Source organism: Corvus brachyrhynchos, unplaced genomic scaffold (assembly GCF_000691975.1).
Source record: "Corvus brachyrhynchos isolate BGI_N302 unplaced genomic scaffold, ASM69197v1 scaffold319, whole genome shotgun sequence".
Classification (NCBI taxonomy): domain Eukaryota; kingdom Metazoa; phylum Chordata; class Aves; order Passeriformes; family Corvidae; genus Corvus; species Corvus brachyrhynchos.
Genome location: NW_008246065.1, coordinates 1779813 through 1792312, shown reverse-complemented (window position 1 = coordinate 1792312; position 12500 = coordinate 1779813). Strand labels below are relative to the sequence as shown.

General features: G+C 36.6%; 1 protein-coding gene across 2 annotated transcripts in view; it reads right to left on the bottom strand.

Moving 5' to 3' along the window:
* Window positions 1-12494, bottom strand: part of FAM204A (family with sequence similarity 204 member A) — an 18089-nt gene extending 5595 nt beyond the window's left edge. The window contains exons 1-6 of one of the 2 annotated variants that reach the window (XM_008643186.2): window positions 12256-12494; window positions 11833-12145; window positions 10804-10894; window positions 10234-10267; window positions 9561-9663; window positions 7780-7869 (exon numbers count right to left, since the gene is read on the bottom strand). In XM_008643186.2, coding sequence (XP_008641408.1) covers window positions 7780-7869; window positions 9561-9663; window positions 10234-10267; window positions 10804-10894; window positions 11833-12069 — 555 coding nt within the window. In that variant the 5' untranslated portion in view covers window positions 12070-12145; window positions 12256-12494. The remainder of the gene's footprint in view (window positions 1-7779; window positions 7870-9560; window positions 9664-10233; window positions 10268-10803; window positions 10895-11832; window positions 12146-12255) is intronic. The other variant, XM_017746865.1, reaches the window with a different exon arrangement.
* Between the last annotated feature and the right edge of the window lie 6 nt (window positions 12495-12500).

Here is a 12500-nt window from a genome sequence, read left to right as displayed (position 1 = left end):
TTGACCAATAATCATGTCAAATATCTTACTCTAGATGTTTAATGTAGCATAAATGAAAATTTCCAATTCATCTGAAATTGTTACCTTGTAACAAATATCTGAAGCTTTGCTTCTTTTTGAACACTTTCAAGGCATTTATTTAAAAATACCAATTACCATACTTTAACTTTTTAAGGAATAACAGGTCTCTATGAAAAATATTTATGCCATTCTCTTTTGTTCTTTAATTAAATGAAAACAGATGTTTTCTGAAGTAAAGCAGAACCATTACTGGAGTACTTAAAGTGTTAAGGTCTTTAATTTTTATATCAGTTTGGTCTACAATTCCTGATTGTCTTTACTCAAGCTCAACATTAATGTCAAGCAAGTTACCTAGGAGACGAAAGAGATCAAAGAGACAAAAAACCCTCAAATGTCTGATTAATCAAGCCTGCAAACAGCTTATTTCTTTTAGCCTGCATGCAAGTATGAAAATGAGATTCTGGGAGCCGTACATTGTGCAGATTTGTTCATTCTTATCAGAACAAAGCCAGCGGCAGCTTATTTCATGGATCATTGGCACTGTCATCAGTGCTACACAGAACGGGTGACAGCTCCTCATTTTGAGGCTTGAACAAAATTAGCAAAAAGTCGGCACAAATTAGCCTCTCATCTTTTTAGTAATATGACATTATTCATTTACTTTTTATCCAATTTTTAATTTTTTCCTTGTCAGCTATCCCTTTCTAGTGTTTCTTGCACAGCATCATAAAACACTTTTAAAACAAGCAAAGAAATGGCTGAAGTTGAAATAGAATGTAAAGTTCAGGCAGAAGAGTAAACATTTTTATTGAGTTACAACAGAATCTACTGTAACTTCCAGAAAACTTCCTTGCAAATCAGGACATTTAACATTAAACACCACAAAGCAAAGACTTGTCTTTAAGATAGGACTGTAAAATGTAGACGCTGAGTGATACAAATACTGAGACAACGGAATCAAGAACAGCTCCAGAAACACTGAGGTATGAAATACAAAATGTTAAACCTACAAAAGCGCCAACAAAACATCTATATTCAAACAGGTCCTGAAATATCCTATGATCATAGCAGAGAAGCCAAACAGCCTTTTAATATAGTGTTACAGTTTCTCATCAAATATGAATCTAGTTATTTCAGGCCTGCCTCTAGCAATGATTTTCTCCTTTTATGTTATGGAATGTTATCCATTGCTGACGTATATAAAATATATAAAGCAAACAAGAATACCGAGTGGATTTTGCAGTGAAAATTGTCCCCTTTCAATGATGTGCTCAACTTCCCCTGTAAAATACTTTGTAATACCTTTGTTGTATTTTTATGCTGTGTATTACAACATCATATTATATTTGGATGATACAGTAATGGAGCAAGGACAGAAAACTGTTCTAATATTAAGCTCTTTGCTAGACTTAAACATTTAAATGCAAGTAACTTCTTCCATTCATGAGAAAACACAACATTAAAAAATTAACCATAAGCTGTTAGATGCTTTACAGAGCCCCCTTATAACAAAGGCAGTTTTAAAAAAAGAACTGTAGTACTGTTTTCAGCAATTTCTTTATCTCTGTTCTTCTAAGTAAGAAAGCTTATTAACAAGCTTTGAACTTAAAATCACATTTACAATAATGTGCCATCAACAGTTTTATAAGCTAATTAGAAAAAAAGATTAATTAATGACTGGCTGCTAATAAAATGGCAATCATGAAGAAAGAAACCAAGGGTGCTAAGCTTCAACTACCACCAATTAAGAGCTAATTACAAACAAATTATATATGTGTTTTGCTGTGGGCTTTAATTTACTAAAATGGTTTTAATTAAAAGAGAAAACATGCTGATTAATTGAACTGCAGAAAAAATCTACAGTATAAACTGTGCTTTGTCTGTCTCTTTAATTAGACTTGTAACATCTGAAATCTTTTTTTAAGGTTTGTTAAGGAAAAGATATACATAATTAAGGGAGCATAAGAATGTAATTCTAGGTGATAACCCTGCCATGTTCCAAAGGTTAAAAGAAAACCACCTCAGTGAAGAGGAATATTTGGAAGCACCTTCACTAAGGTAAGAAAGGAAATCCTTCACAGATAAAAAACCTCTATTTTTTTTTTCATTTTTTCGGGGTTGGGGGCGGGCAGTTCTTCAACAACAAGAGTTCCAAGTTAATTTGTGCTTGGTTACACTCCATATAAAATTGCATCACTTTAGGTACCTAAAAAACACTGTGAGAAATTGTGAACATTGCACAGATCTTAGAAATTTTATTTTAACAACAGAATAGCATCAAGTTCTAACTCCTGTCCATATCTGACAGTAATGTCATCACAATCAATCACACCCTACCCAGACTGTCACATGGAAACCAGTTTCCAGAACGGTTCTCAGTATTTACAACCCACAAACTGCCTTGTATACTTCCCCTTCTAATTTATAAGACTAGAGGTTACCTGCAGACAGGAGATACTAATTTGATCATAACAAAATGGTCAAAACTGATGCATCAAATTTTGAAGACAACAGCAGGACTGATCTTGCTGTAACATGAGGATATTCCAGTGAAGAGCCAATTAATTTCATCAATTATGATGTAGATCTTTCATTTAAGTTTGATCGAACACCAGTGTCCCTATAAATTGCAGCTTTTTAAGTCTTTCCCCAAAATGCCAGAAGCCACTAAGCCTAGCACTTAGGAAGTGCTGTCAAAAAGTCTGTGCTATTTAGAGACTGACAAGTGCTACAGCAATTTAGCACACTAAATTACAAAATATTTTAAAAGTTACTTTTGACAGGTAAGTTTAACATGGTCAAGATTATTTTATCGTGTTCAAGTTACAGTCCCCAGGCTAATGCGTTCTTAGACAATGTGGCACCTACCTACCAGGCAGCTCACACAAAAAACACCAACAAGTGCAAAGTCTGAGCTTTAGTCAGATTAGTCCTCCCAATATTAGAGCAATAAGAAATCTGCATTCTGCTTTTTGAGACACCAAACCATGATTTGAGCACAAAAGCACTATGAAAAAAAAACCTCCTTCTCCAGGGGGGAAAAAAACCTTGGAAAATATATTTAAGGTGTGCTGGTGGCGGGGAATCTTTTAAGATTCTTTGGTTTACATATGAAAATAATTTTTACAAGTATCACTCCAAATTGAAACTGATTTACAGCAGAGTGAAATTACCAAATATCTGCACATACCATCCTTACTCAAAGGGATAAACACATCCAGCTATGCACAGTCACAGTGTTCTAATTTATCATTTATTTATTCTTTTAAAAAATCTAGGTGGATTCCCACTAACACAGTAGGAACAATTTAATTACATCTCAAGATAGTATTCCAGAAAGATTTTTACAAAGCATTAAAAAGTTGACATAATTCCAAGTGTCTGTTCCCAGCTCCGTATCCAAGTACCTGCTACTATGAGATCTCAGCTATCCTACCCTCAGGCATCACAAAAAAATAATGTAATTTCAGCCCAGATAAGTGTTCACATAAACTTTATTTTCTTAATAGCCTTCATTCTAAAGGGCTCAGAATTTTTTGGGTAACTCCTACACTAACATTTTCTATTGGCATCTCTCAAGTTAAACAAGTTATCCTTAAATGCAAGGTTCAAACAATAGCTTCAGGTATGCCAGTCTACATCTGAGAAGCTCAACTATAAAACACAATGGACTCTGCCAATGCTGGAAGCCCTGGAATGTGGTAACAAAGACAGCAACTGGATTATAACAATAAACACTAATTGTGTACATTGTACCATGCACATTGCAATGAATTGCTTAGTTACTTAATACTAATAGTACTGTAGGTATTAAAGACATAATTCAGTAGTTTGTGCTTGAAGACCTACAGTCACTTAAGGAGTATGCCCCACCTGCACGATGTTGATGCTCAAGATATTTATCAAAGGAGTGCTGATCTTGGACACTGTAACTGCATCACAGCACTGTGGGGCTCCAGCCAGAAGCTAAAGGAACAGAGTTACTGGAGGCCTAAATTATTCTCTACAACATAATGCAGAGATGCCCATATTTTTTTCAGGAAAAAACTTAACTCGTGTATAAAATAATGAAATCAAGAATTTCAGGATCACCAGACCAGTGAAGCAGAACACTCCACATGAGCATGTGCTGTGGGGATGGCCAGGGATGCCACAGGTATAGATCTGCTACCCTGATAACTGACAACAGGGACAAGGGGTAATACTTTGCAGTGAGGTTTGCCCAGAGATTAGACAGAATATTCAGCAGCATTATGTACATACAGTTCATTTTTAAGATAGAAATGCAACAGCAAATAGAAAAGGGGGAACACACCAGCCAGCCTCAAAAGCTACATATGAATCCACCAAGCAGCCACTACTAAATACAGCCTCATGCAGGAGGTATCCAAGTTCTGACTCTCACTCCAAAACCTAGAATACTCCTGGACTGAGAAGTTTTGTTTTAAAATCAGCATGTGTGTATTTGTCAAAGCAAAGAAAACAACAAATAATATATTGCCCAAAGCCTCATTTACTGCAGTGCAGTAACACTTTCCTTAAAGAACCTGCAACAAGTACCACTTGGGAACCTGAAGACCCAAAACCTTAAAGCGGCATCATTTAGGTTCTTAGAATGTAAAATTCCATGATGCACTGACGGCTGCTAGATTATGCATATTGCCTAAGTCATTACTGGTTTTAAATGAATCTGATTTTAAAAAACCTTTTCTCACTGTGTCATAACGATAGGATATTGACAGCATCATTTTGACATTCCTTTGCTTTTTAGGACATGTTTTTACCGTCTATACTCATCATCTGTTTATTTTTGGCTTCATTTTTCTAAATACTGAAGCTGCCCTATCAGTTTCACAGGCTTATAAATGTTATACATCAAAAATTAGTTTCACTTATTAAGGCAGGAAACGGCTTTAAGAACTCTGGGATCTGTGCCTCAAAGCAAAAGCTTTATCAGCAGGTTCCAGTCACTGCTTCTTGCAAAAGAAAATGGTGCCGATTAAAACCCCATACACCTGATTTCAAAAAGAACACCTACCCACTGAACATTTCTCACATGGCTGCAAGGGGGGCCGCATGCCAAACAGAAGATAGCTGTTTCTCACACACCCTCTGTCCCCAGCCCTGTAACACTGCTCAAGAAAAATGAAAACTATACATAAAGAGATGAAGTTGAGATAAAAGAACAATAATTCATCCACTTATTACTCCAGACTTCAGAAGTGGTACTTCAATACAGCCACAGTATAGTTCCATGCCTGACTTGCTCACAGAGTTGTGCTCCATTTGGAAGTTAGAGGGATACAAATAGCCACATAATTTTAAAATTAACTCACTTCTTAGAGGTATTGTATTTTAAAATGGACATTTCTGTAAATTGCTAAGAGAAAAGTAGCAATTGAATCAATACTATACAACATGAAAGCAGTATTTTATTAAGTGTACTTGTATACAAAACAATGATTGCTCAATCAACCTCTTCCATAAGCAAATTCTCTTTTTATAGCTCTTCACTGAAACAGTCACTGTTAGAACAATTTCCTTAGGAAAAAAAGTATCCATTAAAAAAAAAAAAAGGTTCTGAAAATCACAAAGAAAAATGAACCTTGCAGTGAGCAACAGAGCACATCTTTCAAAGAGCAGAGAACCCCAGTGAATTCACATGGATTCTGCCTCAACAGAACTCCTCATGAGAGATCAAGCCAGTCATTTGAGTTTTCCTTCTTTCAACATACTATTTGTTCAGATAAACCCACTTAACCAAAACCAAGTCAAAGCTGTGAATACTAATAATGTTTCAAGCATTTTGTTTTCAGAATTACAACATGCTAATATTTGAAAGTCAACAATTTGGAGCTAATGTTCCACAAATAATAATACACTGCTGTAGCACCTGGGATATGCTAGATGTTGTATAATCCCATGGCTACCAAAATCAGATAACAGTTTATCATAAATATTACAAAACCTTAAAACTTCTTACATTAATTTGTTTTTATTGTCAAACAATTTGCACTGGAACCTCAGTATGTTTTATTGATTATAATACTCCAACCACTTTAGAGGAGAAGGGATAATGACATTTGTGAAGGAGAACAGCAAGTGTTTTTCATGTTGTACACATGAAAGGTAATAAAACAGTCAGAATCTGGTCAGACTTAAAGGGAACATCAAGACACATTCCTACCACTGTCAGTAGCTGTTATCTTTGCAGACTGAAGTCTGTGATCACTGGTGACAAGGCAGGTAAGAGTCCAGTCATTAGAAATTGCCCTGAGTGACTAAATGGAGGAGTTTAATGATTTTGTAAGAACACTCACTGAGGAACAGTTACTTTTACCTAACCTCAGAGAACCTTAAGAACTGTATTTCCCACTTCAAAAGCCGTCTGTTTTTAAAGGCATCACAATACTGTAATACATTGCATTAAACAGATTTAAATCTGCAATTTTACATTAAAGCTTAGTTTAAAACAGTGTATTTAAGAAACATTTACAATATTTGTATGAGAATGAGAAGCACTCAAAATTCGTCTTTGCTTTCCTAATCCTTTTCTAATACCTTTGAATTTTGCAAGCATATACAGTGGACAGAAAATTCCCATTACCTCTGTGAAGATGGAAGAATATACAAGATAAAGGAATGAAAGCAAAAATTATATAATTAATTTTTAGTATAACTCTAGAAGATTTATAGTTTAAGTCATACTACTCAAATGACTTAAAAATTATCAATTCTCCACTCACTGAAATAGCACTTTTATTTTTTCTTACCTGGCTTCAAAACTATTCAACTATCTTTTTATCCTAATTTTTTCCTCTGCATTTTCTCCCCTATGCACAACTAGCATTGGGCAAAACAGCCTTCGTGGACTTTAGCTACTTCAGCTGCTACCACCTACCATATGTGCACCAATTTAACAATTTCTTAAATGAAATTACCAGAGCTATCCGGTAAGATTCCTCACCAGTTTTAAACATTCACTAAGCAGTACATCCAGATTTAAAAGGTCCCATTTTGTGGCAAAGAGAGCACAGCTTACATGAAATTACTCAGCTACACCAACTAAGAGGACAACATCTTGAAAAAATGGTGTTTCCCTCAATTTGTTTTTAGATATGTATTTATACACTAAACAATTATGACAAGGAGGAAAAAAAAAAGTCCAATGCAATTCTAAGGCTACAGCAGTGTATTTGACAACCATCTACTCCCATTCTTCTTCAGAATTCTTCCAGCCATCAACTCCTGACCACATGAATACACAGAAAAAAAGTATAGGCACACAGCTTGGGGTTATTGTGTCCTTAGTTGCTCCAGGCTTGCTAAATCTCTACCTGTCTTCAGACTTCCCAAGCTTATGGGTGAGATAATGCAACAAAAAAAATATGAGGCACAGGGAACTGAGAGGAAGGGACATCCTACTCCTGTCCTCTTGGCTTGCAACATGGAGAAAAATCAAAAGCTCAGTATAGATGACCCGTTACCAACTCCTCGGAGTTGTGGAGTGAGCAGCAAGGCTCTAAAGCAAGGTGACTTCAGATAGTTCATGGCTGCATTTTCAATTCTTAAACACAGATACAGCTATCCAAGCATTGCTCCATCAGCAGCAAAGTCCTTCAATCACTGACAGGGATCTACTCAGGAAACAGGAAAGATGCTGCAAACAATCTTCAATGCTGTTTTAGTCATGACACTTTTAGTCCAGATGTGCATAACTAAATGACCCCCTTGAGTTCTTGTTAACAGCCCACTTACCTCACGAATGGCTAATCTGTCACTCAGCTCCTCAGCCTTGGCAATGTCACCTTCAGCCACACATTTCTCTATGCTCAGTTCAAGGCCAGACTAGGGAAAAAAAAAAGGAAAATACCTTTAGGAAAAAAAAGAACATATTTAAAGGGAATACTTCCTTTCTAAAAATATTTCTTTCATAAAATTCTTTCAGACACTGCATAAACCTGTAATTTCTGTGTACCACAAATCACTCTGTCTGTGTATTGTAATGGACAGTATAATTAAGAATACACTGAGAGGCCGCCTGAGCACAAATCATTGCATTAGTTCCACCTTATGTGCAGGATAATACTATAGGTTAAAAAAATTACACGGGCTAGTTTATGCCTGTCACAATAAAATTTCATCTGAAGATCTGGCTTATCTCTTCCATCCCTGGAGCTTTCTAAACAAAATGTGAAATATATGTGTCAAGTAACATGAAGAATGGCAATTACCACTGTATCGTTACAGTTCTAAGATCTTATCATTATCCAAAAAACAGAGTTCTGGCACAAAGCCACTCCACTGTGCTAATAAATTAAAAATTCTAGCAGCCCTATGGAAAACAATGAAAAAGCCTCAGGATTTAAAGGTTGTTTTCTTATTTTCTGACGTTACAATCAACGTAACATAACTTGTTTAATGGCAACACTTACAAATAATGTAAAAATAGAAAGTAAATATTTCCTGGAAATTATAGTTGGAAATTTCTGATGGCATACAGAAGGGTAGCACAGCAGTAGCACTGACTTCAGAATTTCACAAAAAAAACGCACTCTCGTAACAAAAGACAATTTACAGTTTCACTGGTTTTAAATATTAGGGAAGCTAAAGACAACACATTTGATAGTTTCATAACATACACTTTTTTAAGAGACAAAAGTGAAAAAGCTAATGGAACTCCTGAGAAACAGTGATCTGCAAACACTGCACTTTAATTATTTCAGGTGGTAGACGAAAAAAACCACACAACTGGAAGTTGCAGTGATGGCAAATTCTGTTAAGATGCCTTTTCCAAAAATAATGAGACATATCTTCCACTAAGGATAAAATCCCTGAAATTACAAGGAAACCATCTGCATTTTAACACTTTGGGCCTCATTCCAGATCTATCCTGAGCAGTTTAATGACAACTAAATAGGCGCCAAAAGTAAGAAGCAAACAAATCCTCATGACCTGCATGTAGAAACTTACTTTAAGAAAATGAAAAATACAAAAATTACCATAAAGGAAGCTAACTGAACAGTTCATGTCATAGAACTTACATAAAACTACAGAACCAACAGTGCTACCAGAAACTCAGAATATAATGAGATTCTTAACTTATCCATCATGTGTGCCAATTATTTCAGATATGACTAGTTACACAGTAATATTTATGAACAGAATGTGTTATGAATCCAGTCAAAATGTATGCTAGCTTTGCCCCTTTAATTCTTGTAGCCACGGGTGTCAACTGAAGGATTTATGTGAGACATTTTAAAGTTAAAACATGATGAAACAAAAGAAAAGTTTGCATATGAAGAGTTCTGTCTCTCACAACAGCAGAAAACAAAATCAGACAGGAAACAAGCCTGGATACTGTCTTAAAAGAAAGCACAGCAAACATTCAAGGACATTTATTTAAAAAGCGCACAAAATTCTTCAGAGGGACTTGATCCTTAACTCTCAAATAGCCTCAGTTTTATTCCTATTTCAGTTAAGGACAAGTTCTTTTACTGCCAAACACAAACTGACACTGCCTTTGTATTAACAGTCACCTTTTGTGGAGCTCTGCTATCCACAGGTGATTCAAATCTATCATTGATTCCAAAGTATTGTGTAAGTTCTTTCCATTTGTCTTCATTTTCCAACTGCTGACTACTAAAAACAAACAAACAAGTCATTAATATAACCACTTCCCTTTCCACAACTTGTAATATCCTTTTCAAAGCTAAAATAAATTCTTCCATTTGGCAGATATGGTCTTTTCACCCATTCAGTTTTTAACTGAAGTGAAATTAATTATTCCTTCCCCTTTGTAAGTGTAATTTCACAATCTTGAAAGCAAGCTGATAGAATCATAGAACCATTTAGGTTGAAAAAGCCCTTTAATATCGAATCCAACCATAAACCTAACACTGGCAAGGAGGAGAAAGAAGGGAAGGAGCAGGCTGAACAGGAGGAGGCTGTATGCAGTAAGTAGGAAGAACATTAAATCTATTTTAAGTTACATTAAATAATCAATTTGTGTTGTTTTTAAAATCCAGCAATAACACGCCATCAAGAAATCACTCATACAAATTCAGCCTGCCCAACAGAGACACTGAACAAGTTTAAAAGATATTTTACACAGTGCTCAAAGCTAGGCTTTGGCTATGAATGTGGTCAAGCTTATTACAAGTTTTGCCTGCTACTAACAGACCTCAGGTAATCCCATTGACCTGGTTATACCTCTTAGCCACTTCATCAGCCTTTTTCTGTTTTGCTAAAGGGAAAAAAAAAAAAAGAAAAATCCAACATTACACAGTGATACCCCACAGCATCCAATGAAGTCAACAGAGCTCTAATTGGTCACATTTCCTTTGAAAGATCAACTCACTGGGACTTTTACCCAATGATCATGTGGATTTAAACCACTCAGCTGTAAGAAACTCCTACAGTATCTGTGAAGTTTCAACCAGAATATGCAAGTTTTACAGAACTACTGAAATACCCTTAGCCATTATAAAGCAGTATTAACTGAGTAAGTTTTACCTCCTTTTTTAAGAAGGGGACAAATATCTTACTTGCATTCTATGTAGCAATCTACAACCTCACTACAATCTTGCAAGTGATGTACTGAAGTGAAAAAATAAAATCCTAGATAACAGCTAGAAAACAATTCTTCATTTAAAAAAACCCCAAACCAAACCACACATGAAAAAAACCCCTAAAACCAAAAATACCAAGCCCACAAAATCGCATGTATTGATACTAATTCAATTTGAAAACAATTAATTCTGTTAATTATAAAAAAAACACCTTTCCGGCGGCGCTTTCTTTTTCGGCATCTGTTTTCCTCTTTTGCTTGCATTTTCATTTCACGGTGTTTCTTCTGAAGCTCCACAAATTTCTACAAGATTATGAAAAAGCAAGTCAGTATTTTTAATTTTCCCCGCATTTTTAAGAAATTACATAGAGAAATGTTTATTTATGCACAGTGCCATGTGTTATCTATCACATCCCAATTTACAAATCAGAAACATCCAACTCTGATGGTGTTAAACTGGAATTGGTGCTAATCTTTCACCACCTCTCTCTGGCTTTCTGTCCTCCCTACATCTCAGGGCTGTTCAGATCTGACAGTTCTCTCATGGGATGTGACACAGAACACACTTTTGCTGGTTCTGCACTCCTGAGCTATTCCATGTATTGTTACTGCCCAGCTGGCAGTTTGCAATTCACAAATTAGTGACAGCATGGTCCTTGCACAGCAGGCTACCTGCAAGGATTGATGGATGTAAGAGAGCAACTATTTTTTGCCAATTCTTATTTTGAATCCAAAGCCTAAAACACAGATTGTTTTGTTAAAGCTTTTTTTTCCCCCCCCCCAGTCTTTACATGCAACTGCAAGCAAGGAAATCTTGAGTCTGAATGCTTGCAATTAACCCCTACAGCAAGCAGCAGGGCACACCTCCACCTCCCAGGTATGCAGCACCCCCACAGTGGCTGATACACTGAGCTGTAAACCCCTTTCTAATGCAGAAAGCACCTACCAAGCAGCTCAGAGCCCATAAACCACTGAAAACACAAGTTCTATGCAACTCTACAGTTATGAGAGCTCCTTGCTGCGCTTTTATTCACAACCAAACTACCACCTAATCACTTCCTTCCTAAATTCCTGATCACCTTGCTTGAAACAATCTAAGGTGTATATACTCAGATCATATTTTACCTCATTTCAGACTTGCATATTGACTACTCACACTGAGTTATTTTAATCTAAAAATCAGCCATTCAACTTTGAGTACACTGCATTATGCTCATTTGGAGCCCTCTAATGATACATACATTCCAGATATTTACAGAAACTCCAGGAGGGCACGTCTGAGATTCACCTTCTTCAGCTGTCACTGGTACCACAATAAGTTCACTGCTGGCATTACTTTCCTGTCCAGTCCCCTGAACTCCTTCAGTATCTTCTTTTGCAACTTGCTTTGAACAGGAATCAGGCGATTCGTCTCCATCATCGGAACTTAGATCAACATCACTTTCATTCAGTCCTGGAGGTAACAGCCCACTCCACATCTTCCAGTTTAAACAAGTCCAAACCACTTCAAGTCACTGCGAAGACACCAGGTTACCCATCCCAAGATAAAAAAACCTGCGGAAGAGAGAACCAGCAAAACACGTCATCAGAAATATTTTAGCTTATCTTACATAACTATCATTACAAGCTTTAGACAAGCACATTATAAAACTAATAATACTTACTATTTCAGAAACAAGCAGGCGACTTGAGTACACAGGCTGACACTACTGCTTCTTTTTTCCCCCCACTCCTTGTCCTTTAAAGTTGTGCCCCTGTGCGTTTGCTCATCGCTCCTTCCAGTTTAGGGGCGACACTGCAGCAAACGCCTCCCGTCACTCCCCAAGGGCAGCTTCCCGGTACAGCACAACCACCTCCCTTCGCCGCCGGGCCGCGGCAGGGAACAGCCCGGCCGGGGCGGGGGCGGGGC